Raw genomic sequence first — 19,845 nt, 5'->3', positions numbered from 1 at the left:
GACAGATTTATTTTAAAGAAAAAAGTTAACATAAATTGATGACAGGTGGTGGGAAGGAGAAAATGCCTGACTAGCTGGACATGTCATTTGACTCAGACAGAAAGTTGAATACAAGTAAATTTTCAAATCTGGTTAGGTTTTTTGAGATAATGATACTTATGTTGGTTTTAGACCTATTGATTGGAGATGACAAAGGCACATCCAAGGAGAAATGTTCAGAAAGTTGCAGGGTGGAACTGGAGCTTCAGCAGACCATGAGTATAAAAGACAAAGCCAGAGGCAGATGCTCACAGAAGTGGGAACTGAAGCATCTAAGACAATTCAGATGTTGCAGAGAGGAAGATTTACCTCATTTATGTGATAATTACACCAAGGGTATGGATAGAGGGCACACACCCCATGTACTGGAATTGACTGCGGGTCACAGTCTAATCCTGTATACATAAAGGAATAGAAATCCAGAGGGGTGAAGTGATTCTCTTAAGGTCTCATAGTAAGTCAGTGACAAAGCACTTTAAATCACTTTTCCTGACTTGTATGGTGTAGCTTGCTTTGCATTATAACAAAGAAACCTTAATTTTTAGACATGCCTGCTTTATAGCGAACACCCAATACTATTCCTCAATAATCAAGACAGGCGAACAAAAGGCAGAAATTCATTTCCTTAGTTTATTAAAGAGGACAATGAACAGTTAGGCTGTGTACAAGAATTATGGCAAGTGGAAATCCAATTCAGAACATAAGTTGTACACTAAAGAACATCTCTATCTAGACTTTTGCTTCCTTTTATGTTAATTCAACAAAAGCTCTAAAGCTTTGGCAGAGAGAGTCAATTACAGCCTCATTTAAGTGGAAAATATTTGTCTTCCGCTCTTCTGGTATGTCTTGAATCTTGGCTCTACCTTGAAGCAAACTGTTTTTTCCCTTTATTTACAGAAAAGAACACTTCCCTTCCATTTCACTTAGAAGGAACTCTCTTCAGTGCATTCTCCCCACAAGAGCAGAGGATTTTCAGATACTGATTTAAGTTGCAAAGTGCTTTCAAAATGCCCCATTCTCTGCCTTTTCTCCAGCACTCTCTAATAAATAAATAAATGGGTATTTGGACAGTGATGACAGCACAGGGGCAGGGTCACTAAAACAGATATACAATCTAAAGGGATTGGACACTTAGGTGAAGAGAAAGAAGGGAAAACAGGAGCACATAAGGCTGTAAGTTCAGCTGTAGAAACTGTGTCGGCATTTTCCATCCTTTGATCCAATGCTCACATAAAACAGGCAGGACGAGAGAATACGCCTCTCCTCCAGTGTAGTGACTTGGAGTAAGGAGTGCATTTGTAATATAAATCAAAACTGGAAGTACAGTTCACCACTGTTATAGCCCCTGACTTTGAATCCTGGGCCTAACCCTTAGTGAGACTTGAGTTTTGTGGCGTCATTCCCAAAGCTCCATGAAGTACAAGGAAGAGTCTATCAGCTCTTCAAAACTGGGCTGGGTCTTGGCTTTTGAAGCTACACCATGAACTGAAGGAGGAATAGTCTCTGGGTTTTCCAGCCCAATGTAGCTTTCAGATCCCAAGTTTGAGGCACAGGGACCAACACCACAGGCTGACTCCTGCATGTTCCCCCTTGCTCTGGTGGAGCTCCAGTCTGGACATTACCGTAATGCCCCTCCTATTTCTTTGTGAGACTCCTTGTTACCTGCAGCTCAGGCATTCATCAGCTTCCACCAACCATGTGCAACTTTCTGTTCAGTTTCCTGGGGCAGCAGCCAGGCCACATTTTTTCTATTAGCAACCAACTACGGGAAGACAGGTAAACAGGAAGAAGTCAATTTCAGAACAAAAATGCTGTGGGCTTTAGTCCACTGAGCTGCCAACCCTCGGAAAATAACCCTGACCAGTGTTTTTCATAAAGGTTAGCAGCTACAGCAACTTAAAGACCACCACAGACAGATATACGGTCCCATCCAAGAAATCTTCACATCAAAACACATTAAAAAGGTGGTGGTGGGGATGGGTAATGCTAAAATCAGTAAAATGAAAAGGGATGACTGAACATAAAAATATCATCAAGCTAGATAAAGATTTAAGTGCATAATTGGAATAAAGGCTCTTGTTATCCCAAGAACACAAGAATATTCATAATCAAGTCCTATAACACCATGATTAGCAGGAAGTTTTTTCCCCCCAACTTTGACAGAAGAAACTAAGGCAAAAGACACTCAGCTACGAAGAAGAAGGGTCCCAGTTCTGTTGCAGGAAGGGGAAAGAGAACGGAGTTGGGCCTTACTTTTACTCAGAACCATAATGACCATCTAACAGAGGACATAGTGTTAAGGGACCCACTAAGATGGTGAGTGGGATTTCTGTCCTCACGTTAGCATAGCATGGCATTAGGGACTTAGATATCTGAGTTTGAAAGATCATACTTGTACCAAAGAACTAGGTTAAAAGAGACCTGAACACCTAAAAGGAGGGCTAACAGTTCCTATAACTGACTAAATGTCCCTTAAGAAATAGAGTTATGGCCTCAGTTATGCTTGTGAAGTAAGGCTACAAACGGGCCTTGTCTAAGCATAAGTTCTGTTCCTTGCTTTAAGCACACTAGGGTAGACAAAGAAAGTCAGCTTATGACATCTTCTATGCCAAGAATATTTCAAACAGGGAAGTCATGGCTGCCTCTTTAAAGTCTCTAAAGATTCTAGGATAGTAATGATTCTGTTTTTCTGGCCCCCCCAAACACTGAAATAAGCTGGAAAGAATGCCCATGATACAGTCGCATTCTCTGCTGCTTCTCCTCAGGGTTGTCTGACCCTGTTCCAGGATTAGGAGAGAGAAAATTCCATCCCTCCGTTTTAGCAGCAAAGGAGAAGACAGTTGGTTAACAAAGGCCTGGCTCAGAAGCCCCAGAAGTAAAACAAAAATAAAATTGGAAATCATATTTGAGATATGGCTGAAACCAGATCTGGTCCTAGTAGAGGCCATGTTCGTCAGAAGAACTGGGTCCCACTGTCCATTCCCCTGACAGAGGAAACTTTGCTTAAGAATCTACATGTCAGTTCTGATGGAAATATCTGGTGATTACAACTTATCTGTCATAACAGGCTAGACCCCATCAACCTATCAAAGGCTGATACACACAAACACCAGACAAGTCATAAAAAATAATGATGATAATTTCAAAAATAAAAAAAAGCAGCCCCAAGTGGGGAAAGTCCTTAATAGGGTGGCTCAGCTCTGCACTATGTATGACACCAGCCTCCACGTAGAGGGCTTGATATGCATTCTTCAGGTGGTCTCTGGGACAGTGGCTTCGAGGGCCAAGGCTTCGGTGGGTTCCTCCTCATAGTCTGACATGTAGGACTCCAGGCTCTGCTTGGCCAGCAACTCCCGCCGGGCCTGCAGCCGTTCACACCGGGGACAGCTTCCAGATTTGAAGCAAATTTTATGGTAACACGCTTTACATTCTAATCAGGTTGAGAAGGTGAGAGAGAGAAGAAACAATTTATATTATCTCAAGTAGGAAATAAGTCACTGCCATGCCCCTTCTCCCTACCATGGCTTAGTGCTCTAATGGAGCAACACAGGGAACTGCCGGATCAAACCAAACTTGCTAACAGGGGCAGATCAAGGGAAATCAATGAGCTTTGTGTTCAGTCTTGCTTGCCCCACTCCTAACACTAGCCCTCACCTTCGCAGGTCCGGCACTTAAGGAGCTCAAAAGGAAAGATGATGTCATCCTCATTCTGACAGAACTCACAGATGAAGCCCTTGGCTTGGCAGAGCTGGGGAAGAAAGAGACAGGTAGCAAAATGAGAGGAAGCACACAGAAGGGGGAACCCCGTGGAGGACCAAAATATACATAAAAATTGAGCTGGCCTAAAAGGCTCTACAGCCTACAAGGAAGAAGCCTGGGCTGGACTTAGAAGTGAGAAAGCCGAACTAGGGCCAGGGCTGGGCAGTATTAGACAAAGTTTTAAAAAGGAAGCAAGAGGGAGGCTGAGGTGGGAGGATCACTTGAGCCCAGGAGTTTGAGACCAACCTGGGCAACAGAGCAAGACTCTGTCTCTACAAAAGATAAAAAAATAGCTGGGTATGGTGGTGCAGACCTGTAGTCCCAGCTACTTGGGAGGCTTAGGTAGGAGAATCCCTTGAGCCCAGGCCTTCATGACCATCTTGGGCAATATAATGAGCCACTGTTAAAAAAAAAAAAAAAAAAAAGCTTATAAAATGCCATTACATAAATTGTTTCAACAATCTTCAAAAATGCTGAGAGATAAGAAAATTGAGGCTTGCTTCATTTTCAGAGAAGACAAAGTATTTTTTTTGGTCACAGTGATTGAAAATAATAAAGCCAAGACCCGTATTAGAATCTCTCCCCAGATTCCAGGGTTCTCCTCCCACATATGACAATTCTTTAGGGAGAGTCTGCTCAGTCCTGCCTGGAACTACCCAGGAGCAATGTCAGCACCAATTCCTCTTTAATTCTAGGTTTTTAGATCTAGATGATTCAGCTGTTCAGTAGACTAAGGAACAGCAACCCTCTTCGGTTTCTCTCACAGTGTTGACAGACCATGTCAAAATCCTGGAGCTAAAATGCAAGAACCCTGGGGCCACCTTCTCCCATATCCCTAAGCAAGACTTTCTCACCATGCATCGTTCTACATGAGCAGCCCCTGCCCTGGTGAGCTCAGCAAGCCGGGGCCCCAGTTCCCCCTTCCTGATTGCAGTCAGGTCATTCAGTGAGTACAGGTGGAGATCTTCTGTCAGATGGCATGGGACCGTGTCAAAGGAATCCAGAAGCCTACAAGAAATGAGGGGAAGTGGCAGGGAGGAATGACACACTTTGTGTGGCACACAGTAGCAGGAGGTTCTCTACCCAGAAAAGCAAGAGAAATAAAGTAACAAGGGCGGGCAAGATTCAGCCAGCCCAAGTGTTCTAGGCCACCTCCGTTTTCCCACACTACCAGGTATCTGGATGACAGAAGTGACTTAATTATACCCTCCTGCAAAGTGATCCACCAAGAGTGGCAGTCTTCCCTGGGTAGAAGAACCACAGATATAATTTAAGAGAGGACACAGATATAATTACTGCTGTGGCTTCTTGTTTACTATTTACATTTCCCTAACATCCTTCTACTCTCCTTCACGTAACAAGAGCCAACTGCTGGGACATGTCCCTTTGAGAGACATTCACTCCACCAGAGGACTCTAACTCCCCCACACAAGACTTACTCTTTGGCCAGACGACATGTCTTGAACATGTTCTTCATGTGATACAGCTGGACCCGCAGCAGCTGAAAAGAAAGACGTTGGGTGAAGAATTTGGGGGGATGTGGAGAAGAGAATCAACTGTTAGAACTTTGAACCTTGGGGGTCTGGAAGTTTTGCATTTAGCAGCCAGATCAGAATGTTCTCTATACCTCTAACTCAACAACTTGCTTCAATTCTGGGAAGGCTCTTCCGCCAGGTCAGTCTGCATAAATTACAAACATAGTGTGGAGCAGCTAAGAATTCCAGAATTTGAATTTTCTAGTTAATACTTAATTCTCCACTCAGTAATTCTAGACAAAGGAGAATTTCTCAGAAGGGAGAAATTCTGCTTTTGCCTTAAGTGTTATGGATAACTTCAGAGCTGCCACTGCCAGGTTGGAGGCTCTGACTAGAGAGATATCTAGGAAATGGGACAAAGTGAAGAAAGTACACAGAGAGAGCATGAATGATGACGTGGTTACAGGTCTGAAAGTGTGACAATGAGAAGTGTGATCATGAGAAGTGTGGTGGTCTTGGGAAGTCCTGTGTGAACGGGGGAGGGGATGAGGAGAGGAGAAACATTGGAATCTCTTATGTGGCCTTGTCCAGAGTCTTACTCGGACTTGATTGAGCAGCTTGATTTTCCTATAGAGGGAGCTGTTGATGTCCTGCACATTGAAGAGGGGATCGTTCCAGATCTTAATGAGCAGGTCCTTGGAGAAGTTGCTGACATAGTACTTGCTGAAGTCCCACTTGCGTAGGATCCGGCTGGGGATGACCACCTGGGCATTCTCATGGCAGCACTGACAGAAGTACTTGCCTAAGTACTCACAGTACCGCAGCCGCTTGATATAATCTGGAAAAATGAGAAAGCCAAAGAGCCAGATGTGTCTTTCCGGATCTAGGCTGGTAAGGCTATTATTCCCTTGAAAGGGCAGGGAAGGATGGCAGTAGGCTCCCCAAAACTGGCAGAAACCCACAGATAGTGGGGCCTGTGGTTCCTGCATCCTATCCTAGAGGCTCCTGAGGAAACAAAACCTGCCAGAGTTGGTAAGACTCGGTCTCTAAGAATCTTGGTAAAACTATCCAGTTTTCTCTAGTACACAATCCTAGTAATATGCTCCAAGAAATAATTTCCCTCTGATTGCCAGTGCTCTTTTCTGGCAATCTACCCCTTCCCCTCCAAGCTCTTTTTTTTCCCTTCCCCAATTCTGCCCTGGCAAGCCCTCTCTCCTAGGTATGGGAGAAGGTAAACATTTTGGAGGCAGTATGGTGGTAACAGAAGATACTCACCAGGGTCAGTCCGGATGCCACATCCTGCACAGCGGTAATTCTGTTTGGCCACAGCAATTTTCCTCCTAAGGAAGGGGAAAGACAGGGGATTAGAGATAGCAGATGCATGCCTCTGAGGTATAACAGATAAGGATACAACACAGAACTCTTATAAGATGTGGGAAGGGAAGGGAATTCATCTCTTGTTTTAGTTGGACAAAATGAAGCTGTTGGGAGAACTAATTCAAACCGAAGATTGGATTAGGATTTAGGTCTAGTCAGTGACTCCCCCCAGTAATGAACTACACTTTCTGGACAACAGTAAGGGATAAGAAATAGTAAAGGGGAGAGAATAATAGAAGAGCAAAGAGTCCATCCATCTTAAAAGGAGAAGAAAAACCAATAAGCTCACAAAACTATTGGGAAGGCAACAGGCTAGGAATACCAACTGTAAGAGGCCTCATTTCTGGGGTGGCGCCTGTGGCTCAAGGAGTAGGGCGCCGGTCCATATGCTGGAGGTGGCGGGTTCAAACCCAGCCCTGGCCAAAAAACCACAAAAGAAAAAAAAAAAAAGAGGCCTCATTTCCAATTAGCTCTGGGAAGGAAGAGAAGGATTAAGAGTAAGAATTTAAGGACAAAAAATGGATAATCCTCTTCCTCTGCCTTTAAATGAATAGAATCATGTGGGAAGTACAGCTGGAGGCAGAGACAAAAGCCCTGATAATCCAAAGAGGATGTATCTGTTTTCAGATACAGAGCAGAGACACCAGCTACTCACGTTGGGGCTGGATGAACATTAAAAATTATCTGAGGCCGGGGTGGGGCCCACTCCAAGTTGCCACGAACACGGATACGCAGCTTATAGATGTCAGCATGCTGCCCATCATCCGGTGAGATAGGCAGTGAGTCAGGGATGGGCAGGAGCTACAGGAGAAAAACACGGGATGAGCAAGCATCACAGCCTGGGGCAACACAAATGCTTCATGATTCTGGCCATGACAGAGCATAGTAAATGAAAGACATTTCAGGAATAGCAAGGGCAAGAGCTTCAGGAAACCTTGGCTCTCAAAACAACCAAGAGGCACCAGGATATTGGAAGAGAGGGTCTTGAATTCTACGAAGCAATTAGAAATAGCATCCCAAGTGGAGGCACCATTGCTGATGAAGTCCACTCATCTCAGGACTCTTGGTATGTCAGGGTGCTTCACACCTTAGAGACTCAACCGCAGAGCAAACTGTAGGGGCTGAGTCTGAACTATTCACTTTCATGGTATCTCAAAGGTGGCCATAAAACAGGAGTTGTACCTCTCAGTCTAGTGAGCAGTCACGTGGAATAAGGACAATAAAGAAACCAGTGTCTTTGTTGTGATGATTGCTATGGAAAGTCTAGGCAAAAGCAAGTATTCACTCATTCATTTATTCATTCCACGCATTTGTAATAAATGGCTTCTATGAGTAAGGAAGGAAACATACAGGTTCATTCCAGACTGGGTGCATGTGATGAAGGAGAACAAGATCAGAGAGCTCACAGCCTCCTGGGCAGGGAGGAAGAGCTGAGAGCTTACCTTTTGAGGGGCATCATGCTCTGGGACTAGCCACTCCAGCTCCGAGGCAGCTGGAAGCTGCATCCCCTCAAACTGCTTCAGGAGCCCCATGGCCACGGCCTCTGCAGATGTGGAGTGTAGAAAGCAGTGGGAGCTGGAAAGGAGAGAATCAAGGAAAGGTGAGCACAGAGAAAAGTCAGGCAGATGGGGCCTTCCCTTCAGGACTGATGCCACACACAGCAACTTCTGGGCTGAGAGAACTCACAGCACTCACAGCACCTCTATTCTGCTCAGCTGCTTTTCTCATCATCTTCGCACACAAATGCAATGACAGTCCGAAGACTTAGATTCAAATGCCACTTACTAGTATCACATGGCACTGCTAATTAAGAACTCTTGTCATTTCCTTTCTCTGAACTCTAGTTTATTTAACTGAAAAATGGAGATTATAATGACTGCTTACAAAATATAGTGAGTAAAACTGCTTTGTGGACTATAAAGAACTATTTTTCTTCCTAAAATGAGCTACTGTTTCCCCTACCTGGGTCTACAACATGGAACCTGTTCAATTTAATTTCATATCAAAAAATCAAGATCATTGCCCTCTTTTCTGGGGTCCTGGTTTTGATCAGAGTCAGTCAAGAAGGATAATTCACACTTTGAGCTCTGCCTCCATAAGTATGCCCCCACTTTGGACCAAAGATCTTCTGCTCTCTTCCCTTGGGGTTGTCACTTTAACTTCATCTCTTTGTGAATTTGAATGGCTTTTCCCATGGCCTTTCCTATCCACAAGCAAAGAACTGGGCTTGTCTCTTCATATATCCCAAAGTTTAATTTACAAAAAAAAAAAAAAAGTACTCACAAGGTCTGCGAGGAAATGAAGGATTTGCCGCTTGAGGCTGTGCTCCTTCTGATGTCAGCATCTAAATGGAAACCAGAGATGACTGGAGGGGGCGTGGAAAGGGAGGCAGCAAGGGATAATGAAACCATTACAAGGTATCTTACAAGCTAAGCACTCAGGGCAGCAGTTAGGTGTGATACTCTATGCAGGATAAGGAACAGGTGAAGCACTAAACACAACTTATAATTTAGCTTTATTCAAGTCAAAACCAGACTGAATTAGTGACATTATGCATAGCGCTGAAAAGGTCAAAGTGTTACAAATCCAGGTGGAAATAGTGAGGGAATCATCCTAAGCACACAAGGACACAACCTCTAGCAAGCACAAACATGACAGGAATGATTCAAATTTCTCCCTCATTCTCTAAATCTCAAGCTTTTTAAAATGGCAAGCTCACAGAGGCAATAACTCCATATATCTGGCTCTTTTTATATATATATATAAAAAGAATTAGTGCCTAACACATAACTTGTGTCATCGAGGTTATTCATTAAATGTATGTGGAAGCCGGGTGCTATAGCATGGGTCTGTAATCCCAGCCACTCAGGACACTGAGGCAGAAAGATTATCTGAACCCAGGAGTCTGAGGCTGCAGTACACTATGATTGCACATGTGAATAGCCACTGCACTTCAGTCTAGGTAACACAGAGAGAACCCCCCTCTAAGGAGATTTCTAAAACTAATGTGCTTGAACCTCCAGAGACCTCATCTACCAAACACTTTTAATGGAGGGGAATGTGAAATACAGCAGTCATAGTCAAGAAAGGAAGATAGAACCTATCCAAGTCACAAAAACAAGACTGCTCTGATAAATGCTCTTACTTCCTTCAATGCCCAGTGAAAGGACCTTTAATTAAGTCTACACAATGATCAATTTACTGTGTCTGAACACTCAGGAGAGCTTATATGACATCACTCTGCCCTTGAGTGAGCAGCTCAATTATTCCTCAAATGTTTCCCATGCACACAGATTTTTTTGTATGTACAGCTAGAGTACAAAATCTTCCTGTGAAAAAAGGAAATTGTCTTTAATTCTTCTTTCAACTCCAAAATACTTAACACAAGCTCTGCATGCAAGCATATACTCAAATAATATTGTTGATAAATTAATGTCTTCAAAGCTATATACATGAGTAAGATAACTGGATTGAAATCTGTTTTCATATGCTCTCTAAGCACAGAAAAACAAGACAATACATTTTTTCTGGCAATTAACAAACCCTATTTTATTTAACAACAAAGATGTTCGTGTATATCAAATTTTCTGTGTGAATTTGCATCACCAAAATCCAGATCCCAATGCACTGCTAGCTGTCTATTTCTAATTAGTGCTAGTAGAAAAAAGAAAAAAAGTGTAGGAAAATGTAGACTAGACTGTCATAGACCATCTGATTTGCAACATGTATTTAGATAACACTCATACACTGCCTTGGATTTACCCTAGCACTTCTCATGGTGCTTTGTACATAAAGGTATAATAGTGCTTTGTATCTAAATCTTAGTTAGATATATCTGAACAAAGAGCTAACCAATTTTGTTACTTTAGTACCAGGCTATTAAAGAAAACAGTATACACTAGAGAGAAGAGGTGGGTGATAGTTCATGGTTGCTAAGGAACCTCTGTCTTCATAAGACTATTTAGAAGTTCTTTACCCTCACAAAGAGGAAATCTTTTTTTCTTTGAGAGAAAAATAAAGTCATTCTCTTGTCTTTAGAAAATACAATAAAGTCATATTTATCATGTTTCCTCCCTTTCTTTTTTAGCAGACGTACAATGAGGTCAGAGGTACTTGCGGGGACTTCCTAGCTAATCATGAATTCTTCCAAGAGTGCCAAGGAGCACATGGCTTTAGGGCAGTAGTTGTCAACCGGCCCTTTAATACAGTTCCTGTGGGTCACGACCCACAGGTTGAGAACCGCTGCTATAGAGGAAAGGTCCTAAAGGATGGAGAGAGGCAGCACTTGATTCCAAAAGGGACATGACACCTGACACTGGACAAGTACCCCAAGGCTCTATGGATAGCGGGCCTATACTGTATCTTGTTGGCTCTCTGGTCAGCTCAAGCAGGTGACTAAGTTGACATGGTGGGAACACTAGCTGAGGATCTGAGTAAAAGCAGACCAAGGTCAAGACAGATAACTAAGGAGTAAAGAGAGAGGAGGAAGCTATTCAAATGGATAGATTAAATGTATCCCAAGTGAGAGCAATTTAGAAAGTAGCCTGACAAACTAACCCTCCAAGTGGAATTAAGCATAATTATGAAAATTTTTATTGATTTTTGTGTACAAAAACAAATATATGTTTTCCAAGAGAACTGATTTCAAGTGCTTTTAATGCTAAGGCTATTAATACTGATTGAAAAAAGTTATAAAGACAAACAACAAAAATGACATACAATAAGGAGAAGAATTTGCTGCATGTCTAGACACTGGTATTAGGTGATCAGGAAAGAACTGGTTAAAATTTAGGTACCTTAGCAAAATATGAACATTTTTAAGTGAAATAAATGAAGCACAGGAAGATTCAGCCTCAGACTTTACTGGCCAGTTTGATGTTGGTTCCCATCCTGTTTTCCTTTTAGCAAATGAGGTAATACCAAACACATCTTAGAATCCAACTTCAATGAATTTTCTGTAATAGCTAGCTCAGGAAAAATACTTTAAAAAGAGAACCATAATTATTCTTGTTTTAAAAAGTGGGAAACAAGGCCAGGTGCAGAGACTCACGCCTGTAATCCTAGCACTCTGGGAGGCCGAGGTGAGTGGATTAACCTGAGACCAGCCTGAGCAAGAGTGAGACCCATTTCTAAAAATAGCAAGGTGTTGCGGGTACCTGTAGTCCCAGCTATTTGGGAGGCTTAGGCAAGACAATCACTTGAGCCCAAGAGTTTGAGGTTGCTGTGAGCTGTGATGCCATAGCACTCTATTGAGGGTGACAAAGTAAGACTGTCTCAAAAAACAAAAAATAAATAAATAAAAATAAAAAGAGAAAAAAATGATTAAAAAGGTAGGGAGAGATGAAGAAACAACTGATTACCTTAAATTGGATATAATTTAAAAACTTGCCCAAAAATATAACTCATGGACTTTCTTCTTTATAGTATATTATGCCATCTATCAGTTTATTTCCTTTCAGCTCCAAATCTGCTCTTATTTTTGCTTGCTCTGTGATAATGGAGCTGGACCCGTAAATGTTTCTCCTTTGCCAGCCGGCACGATGTTAAGCTCTGCCAGTAGAGGGCACTGGAGGGATGCTGTTGCCGTTCTGTTCTCTTGCTGTTCTGTCGTGCTTTCTCAGCTGACTCCTGCAGTGAATGAGAATTTTCCTGGCAAAGCATGCCTTGGGCAGCTTTGCAGCAGATAGCCAGGAGTGGTAATCCTCATAACAGCAATCGTTGGTACCCCCTGGGAGAGCTTCTTCTGAGAGCTTTACAGTGAAAGCCATAGGTTCTCTTTAGCACCTCCGCATAAACTGCTTTCCCCAGTATTCTGTGAGTCCTGAGGCACACACCTCCTGGGGCAGCCTACCCCAGCATCCCAGAGAATGGTTTCCTAGCAAGAGTCATTGACATGACATCTCCTCCTGGATAGTGTCCCTTGGTTTGTGTACTACCTTAGGGCAGCTCTGAGTTTCAGAGAACCTCCACCATCCACTAAGCCAGAAGGTCTAGATCTCAGCCTTAGGGATGTGGCCCTCTTTTACATTTGTTCCTTCCCCAGATGTTCTATCTCTTATCTGCTCTTCCTGTATTCTTTAGAGTTCTTTTTACTGCTTATGAGTCAATCTCCCTTTACACAAATCTCCCATTATTGTTACTAATTTTTTATATTAAGCTTTCCCTATTCAAATTACTGTGTGGTTTTTGTCTTCTCTCGATTGGACCTTGACTAGATACACATATGCAGAAGACTGGAACTCTAGAAGAATATATAAAGGAAGATAAAGAAGTGATGAAGCTATAACAGAAAAGGATGAAGAGGAGATCAAAAACAGAAAAGACAAAAACAAGTATAACAAAACCCTAAAACCAAAGAAGCTGAAAAGAGCACTTGGGGTTGGGAGCTTATGAATAGTCTCAAACCAATTTAACAGAAACCATCAGTATAAATAGATGAAGTGAAAGAAGCCAGATACAAAAGATCACATATCACATATTATTATTCATTCCATTTATACAAAATGTCCAGAAAAGGTCAATCTATCTATATAGTTCATTAGGTCATGGACTAGGGATAGGGGTATGAATAGGAATTAGCTATGAATGGGCACAGGGATCTTATTGGGGTGATGAAAATGTTCTAGACGCAAATTATGGTGATGGATGTACAACTTAGTAAATTTTATTAAAAATCAGAGTTGTATACTTGAAGTGGGGAAATCATAATACATAAAATTTTACCATAGTAAAATTGCTTAAAAAATGTTTCTGAAGGACAGCATAAAAAAAAAGAATAGATGATGAGTACAAAGCTTGTTTTTTTTTTTTTAGAAACAGAGTTTCACTTTATCGTCCTCAGTAGAGTGCCGTAGCATCACAGTTCACAGCAACCTCCAGCTCCTAGGCTTAGGCGATTCTCTTGCCTCAGCCTCCCGAGTAGCTGGGAGAACACAAAGCTTTTTATGAGTAAACTTTTTATGACCTTCAAGTTTATATCTACTTTATTGCTGGGAGAAAGTAACTTTCAAATCTATTTTCTTCATAAATACTTTTTTTTTGAGACAAGAGTTTCAAGCTCTTACCCTTGATAGAGTGCCTTGGAGTTACAGCTCCCAGCAACCTCAGACTCTTGGGCTTAAGCAATTCTCTTGCTTCAGCCTCCAAGTAGCTGGGACTACAAGTGCCTGCCACAACGCTCGGCTATTTTTTGGTAGTTGTCATTGTTGTTTGGCAGGCCCGGGCTGCATTCAGAACTGCCAACTCTGGTGTATGTGGCTGGCACCCTAGCCACTTGAGCTATAGGCGTCGAGCCTTCATAAACAATTCTGTTCCATATGGCCTACTTGATGAATCAGGATCTAAGAACGGTGACTACATTAAGCAGAATATTACAAAATGCTGAGTATTTATCACAGGCGATATCCATAATCTGATACTTAAGTACTTTAATTTTTTCAAAAGCATTATGGGTACCTTCCTCTGATGGTATCCCAAAAGACTATTTAATAGTATAAATTATGTAAAGTGTTCGAAAAGAGACATGTTTATAAAAAAAACCCTGAACATGATGAGGAAAATTGCTAATAAGAAGTATAATGATACTTTTTAGAAAGATTTTGGTATCAGTAACAAATTTGATTAAAGAACAGAAACAGGTCAGGCAGAGTGGCTCACACCTATAATCTCAGCTCTTTGGGAGGCCAAGATGGGAGGACCGCCTAAGGCAGAAGTTTGAGACCAGCCTGGGCAAAACAGTGAGACTTCATCTCCAAAAAAAATTAGTCAGATATGGTCACACATGCCTGTAGTCCTAACTATTGTGGAGGCTGAGGCAGGAAGATTGCTTGAGCTCAAGAATTCAAGGCTGTGGTCAGCTAGGATTGTGCCATTGCACTCCAGCCTCAGCAACAGAGCAAAACCCTGCCTCATAAAAAAAATTAAATATAAAAAATAATTTTTTTTCAAAGAGCAGAAACAGATGCTGGAGAACAGAAAGCCATAAAGAAATCTAAAGTAAATTAAAATAACTTATAAATTGGCTTGGCGCCTGTGGCTGAAGTGGCTAAGGCGCCAGCCTCATACGAATTCAGCCTGGGCCCGTCAAACAATGACGGCTACAACCAAAAAATAGCCAGGCCTTGTGGTGGACACCTGTAGTCCCAGCTACTTGGGAGGCTGAGACAAGAGAATCGCTTAAGCCCAGGAGTTAAGAGGTTGCTGTGAGCTGTGATGCCATAGCACTCTACCCAGGGCTAAAGCTTGAGGCTCTGTCTCAAAAAAAATAAAAATAAAAATAAATAAATAATACTTTCATAATTGAGAACCTGGATGTAGAAAGGACCACAAAAATGTTAAGTCATTACTTTTTTTTTTAGAGACAGAGTTTTACTTTATCGCCCTCGGTAGAGTGCTATGGCATCACACAGCTCACAGCAACCTCCAACTCCTGGGCTTAGGCGATTCTCCTGCCTCAGCCTCCCGAGTAGCTGGGACTCCAGGCGTAAGTCATTACTTTTGATTGAGACTTGTACTGACTGCTTTCCTCCCATGCTCCATAAAGTGTTGGGACTGTGGGTCACAAGAAAAAATAGATTTTTAGTTGAAAAATATTTCTTTTTCTTGGGGTAAAACCTGTCATGTGTGTATAAAAAGTTAAAGCTCCTAAAATGGGGCAAGGAAGAATGCTAGGAAGACCAAATAAAGGTATGCCTTATGATTAAAGCGGATTTTTTTTTTTTTTTAGAGACAGTTTCATTTTGTTGCCCTTGGTACAGTGCCATGGCATCACAGCTCACAGCAACCTCCAGTTCTTGGGCTTAGGTGATTCTCTTGTCTCAGCCTCCCAAGTAGTTGGGACTACAGGTGCCTGCCACAACACCCAGCTATTTATTTGTTGCAGTTTGGCCGGGGCTGGGTTCAAACCCACCACCCTTGGTGGTGTATGAGGCCAGCGTCCTACTCACTGGAGCCACAGGCGCTGCCCGATTAAAGCAGGTTTAATATGCTCTGATGGAGAAGTGGCTGACAGTCAGTAATGCACCAGGAAAGGATAATAGCTATAAATACATTAGAAATCAGTTAAAAAGTGACTTAGGATGATTTACTTCTCAGGAGGGAAAGAATAATATTAGAATAAATTATAACGTTTTCAGAGTTAGGATGATTTACTTCTCAGGAGGGAAAGAATAATATTAGAATAAATTATAACGTTTTCAGAGTAAAGAAAAAGGGACCTAATTATTTTTATTTCTCTAAATCTTTTTTTTAATTTAAAAAATTGATACATATTTATGAGGTACTGTGATATATGGATACCTACACATAATGTAATGCTCAAATAAAGGTACTGAGGACATCTACCACCTTGAACATGACAATTCTTTTTGATGGAAACACTACAAATCTTTTAGCTATTTTGAAATATATATTGTTAACTATAGTCACCTTATTATACTAACGAACATGACAATTTATTCCTTCTAACTATGTTTGTACTCATTAACCAATCTCACTTCACCCCACCCCACCCCCAAACCCTTCCCAGCCTTAAGCAAATATCATTCTACTGTCTACCTCCAAGAGATCAACTTCTTCACCGAGTAAGAAAATGTAGTATTTGTCTTTATTGCTATAAATCTAATCTAATATACTTATTTCAAATTCTAGTGTCTGACAATATTAACATCATAACTGTTTAATAAAAAGCTCTAAGTTTTGGTTGTGGTGTTGTTTTTTTACACTTGATCTTAGCCAAAAGGCCGAGAAGCGATATGTGGTGGTGTTTTTTTGAGACAGAGTCTCACTTGGCCACCTAGGCTACAGGCTGGAGTGCCATGGCATCAGCCTAGCTCAGGGCAACCTCCAACCCCTAGGTTCAAGCAATCCTCCTGCCTCAGCCTCCCTTCTAGCTGGGATGACAGGTGCCTACTACAGTGCCTGGCTGATTTTTCTATTTTTAGTAGAGACGGGGTCTCACTCTTGCTCAGGCTGGTATTAAACTCCTGATCCTCCTATCTTGGCTTCCTATAGTGCTAGGATCAGAGGTATGAGCCATCACACTAGACCTATTTACATGTTTTAAAGCCATTTGGGGTACAAAACTGCCAGTTTCTTTTAGTTAACTACACCTACAGAAAGCCTACTTGTTTAGATCACAAAGTGATTACTAAGGGCAAACATTTATGGCAGTAAATCCTAATTCTATATGAAGTATCAAGCAAAGATAGCTTTCTGAAAGTTGGCTCTGCAAATTCAAAAGAGACACTAAGCTTTATACCATTCTATTCTACTTCTGCTATCTCAATGTGTAGCAGTAGCTTAGGTATAGGTTTGAACTAAAATTTTTCATGACCACTCCTTTCTAAACTGCCCAGGGCCTCTATCAATCACAGTGACCGCTTAATCTAAAATTATAACTGCAGGGAAGAATCAACAAGGACAAACTGATTGAGGAAGACTATTGGGGTCATATGAGGAAGAATATTTGAATATCTAAATTGCTTAAGTCCAGTTTTTTCCATTTAGTTCAAAGTCCTATACATTGACAGGTATCAAATGATCACTTGATACAAAAAAAAACAAAACAAAACTCCTCCGATATTTACATACATGCATGTAAGAGCACATCCACGCTTCCAACACAGGCTACCTGAGAACATCGAGGCCATCGACACTGAGAGTCCATTCTTTGACATGTGAGTCAGGTTAGATCCTTCGCTACCATCTGTGTAATAATGATTGTAAAAGGGGGCCCTTTAGTATGCTAACAGGAAGTAAACTGTTGATAATGACAGTTCTGTACCCCATGTTCCTGGAATCAGAACTTGACTTTTGATTTAACAGATGAAATGGCTTTTAGGAAGTTACACCTGCAGGTAGGTACTCACTACAGCTTGGAAGATACTTATTGCTCCCATACCAGCCTAACATCAAGGATCTTTTAAGGTGGTAGTTCTCAACCAGGGGTGATTTTGGCAACGTCTAGTGACATTTTTGATTATATTGACTACGGAGGAGGGTACTACAGGCATCAAGTTGGAATAGACCAGGATGATGCTAAACATCTTATGATGTACAGCACAGTCCTTCACAATAAAGAATTACCTAGCTTGAGGTTAAGAAACCCTGTCTTAAATCCTTAAATTTAAGAAACCCTGTCTGTAAGGATTTCCACTCTGAACTGACTTGAAAAATAGTTGACTAAATATCTCTTCAGGGCACACAACAGGGTGTACTTTGTCACCCATAGGCAGGTTCCTTTAAGACTGAACTACTTCTCCTGGCTCTCTACTTTGTTCAGGAAAAAGATTTAATAGTCAAGTGGACTGTTCCATACCCAGTAAAGCAGAATGTTCTGAATTTACCCTCATGAAATTCTGATTACTGATCCTGAGAGAGAGAGCAGAACTCTCTTACTTTCTTCTAATTAGAAGAAACTTTGAAGTCAATCATAGACTATGATATAATAAAAAATACACATTTGATCTTTGTCCCTGGTTCCTGACATAGAGATCCTAAAACACTTAGAATATCCTGAAACACAGCAATGTTCTTTATTATTTAAAAGGAGCCCCTTTCAAACATACCTTAGTTATTTGCTAATAGGGTGACTTTAGGCAAGCCCCTAGATAGCTTCAGAATGGAGCTGGTCACCAGAAAAACCAATCACATAATTAAAAGATTTGAACTTTCCCTCCCCCTTCATCTTCAAGGAGGGGAGAAAGGCTGACGATTGAGTTCAAAACCAATGGCCAATAGCTTACTCAAGCACACTTCCATAATAAGACTTCTTTTTTTTTTTTTTTTGGCCGGGGCTGGGTTTGAACCTGCCACCTCTGGCATATGGGGCCGGCGCCCTACCCACTTGATCACAGGTGCCGCCCTCCATAATAAGATTTCAATTAAAAACTTGGAATGAGGTTTGGGGGAGCTTCCCAGTTGGTGAACTTATCAATGTACTAGGAGTGTGAAGTCTTGACTCCACAGGACAGAGGTTTCTGTGCTTGGGACACTTTAGGACCTTGCCCTATATACCTCTTCACGTGGCTGTTTATTTGTATCATTTATAATAAACTATAAATATATCATTTACCTAAATTCTGTGTCATTCTAGTGTATTACTTAATCTAGGGACAAGGGGGTCATGGGAACCCCTGAATTTGTAGCCAGCTGAACAGAAGTGCAGGTAGCCTGGTGAACCTACTTGTCTCTGGCATCTGAAGTGGAATTAATCTTATAGGACTGAGCCCTTAACCCCTGAGATCTGTGCTAAACTCCAAGTACCCCGTTTTCCCGAAAATAAGACATCCTCCAAAAATATGACTTACTTATAGGAAAGATAAGATGTCCCCTGAAAATAAGACCTAGCGCATCTTTGGGAGCACACCTTTTTTGGGGAAACAGGGTAGTTAGTGTCAGAACTGATTGTAGGACACCCAGCTGGCGGTGAGGAATTGAAGAATTGTTGCGAAACCACATACAAAGAAAAAAATGGAGTTTTAAGTGACCATTACTGTCATGAACAGAAATCAGCTATATTTAGGAGAACACAGAAAGAAGACCTCCTGGGGACCTGGAAGATATGTATAAAAACTGAATTTGTGAATGGAGAAGAAATCTGGCTTCTACATCTAGAGGTCTGTGCAGGTGAATGGGTTCCTTAGATTGGTATAAAAAGGAAATCAGAGCTTCGTGGAATAAAAGATTTATTCATCATCATGTTCAATGTTATGATATAGAATTATAGATACAGTTTATTTGTGTATATATTATATATATGCACATACATATGTGTGTGTGTGTATATATATATATATATATATATATATATACACATATGTATGTTGTTAATAGAGAATTACAGAGACAATCTACCTCTGTAAGGATATTACTCTTGGTTTCACCCATGGAGGACAAACTTATGTTCCTGAAAACTGTTTTGTTGATGAGAACCTGAAGAAATATATGACTTGCAGGAATGGAACATTAACCTGATTTAACACAAGGTCTTCCCAGATTGGAACTCTTCCCCTTCTCTATACTAAAGCTTCCAAACAACAATAATAACAATGGAAAGAGCCTATGATTCTGCTCAGCAAGTTAGCACTGGTACACATAGGACATTAACTAAAGCTAAGCTTTGTAAACTTAATTCTTTTTCTTTTTTGTTCTCCCCACATGATTCTTTTTCCCCTTTTCTCTTAGGATTATAATA

The 19,845-nt window shown here is 41.3% G+C and overlaps 1 protein-coding gene across 17 annotated transcripts in view; it reads right to left on the bottom strand.

The window, feature by feature from the left end:
* Positions 1-494: 494 nt before the first annotated feature.
* RUBCN (rubicon autophagy regulator) overlaps positions 495-19,845 on the bottom strand; it is a 91,063-nt gene continuing 71,712 nt past the window's right edge. For 6 of the 17 annotated variants that reach the window (XM_053564522.1, XM_053564525.1, XM_053564524.1 and 3 more), the window contains 10 exons: positions 17,281-17,355; positions 8,934-8,994; positions 8,093-8,225; positions 7,306-7,451; positions 6,549-6,613; positions 5,873-6,111; positions 5,238-5,299; positions 4,653-4,806; positions 3,694-3,787; positions 496-3,469 (listed from right to left, as the gene is read on the bottom strand). In XM_053564522.1, the coding sequence (XP_053420497.1) occupies positions 3,291-3,469; positions 3,694-3,787; positions 4,653-4,806; positions 5,238-5,299; positions 5,873-6,111; positions 6,549-6,613; positions 7,306-7,451; positions 8,093-8,225; positions 8,934-8,994; positions 17,281-17,355 (1,208 nt within the window). In that variant the 3' untranslated portion in view covers positions 496-3,290. Of the gene's footprint in view, positions 3,470-3,693; positions 3,788-4,652; positions 4,807-5,237; positions 5,300-5,872; positions 6,112-6,548; positions 6,614-7,305; positions 7,452-8,092; positions 8,226-8,933; positions 8,995-17,280; positions 17,356-19,845 lie in introns of all 17 variants that reach the window. The other 11 variants (XM_053564530.1, XM_053564513.1, XM_053564531.1 and 8 more) reach the window with 5 other exon arrangements.

This window comes from Nycticebus coucang, chromosome 16 (assembly GCF_027406575.1).
Source record: "Nycticebus coucang isolate mNycCou1 chromosome 16, mNycCou1.pri, whole genome shotgun sequence".
In the NCBI taxonomy this organism is placed as follows: domain Eukaryota; kingdom Metazoa; phylum Chordata; class Mammalia; order Primates; family Lorisidae; genus Nycticebus; species Nycticebus coucang.
Note: the sequence above shows the minus strand (reverse complement) of the source record. Positions and strands in the feature narration are given on the sequence as shown.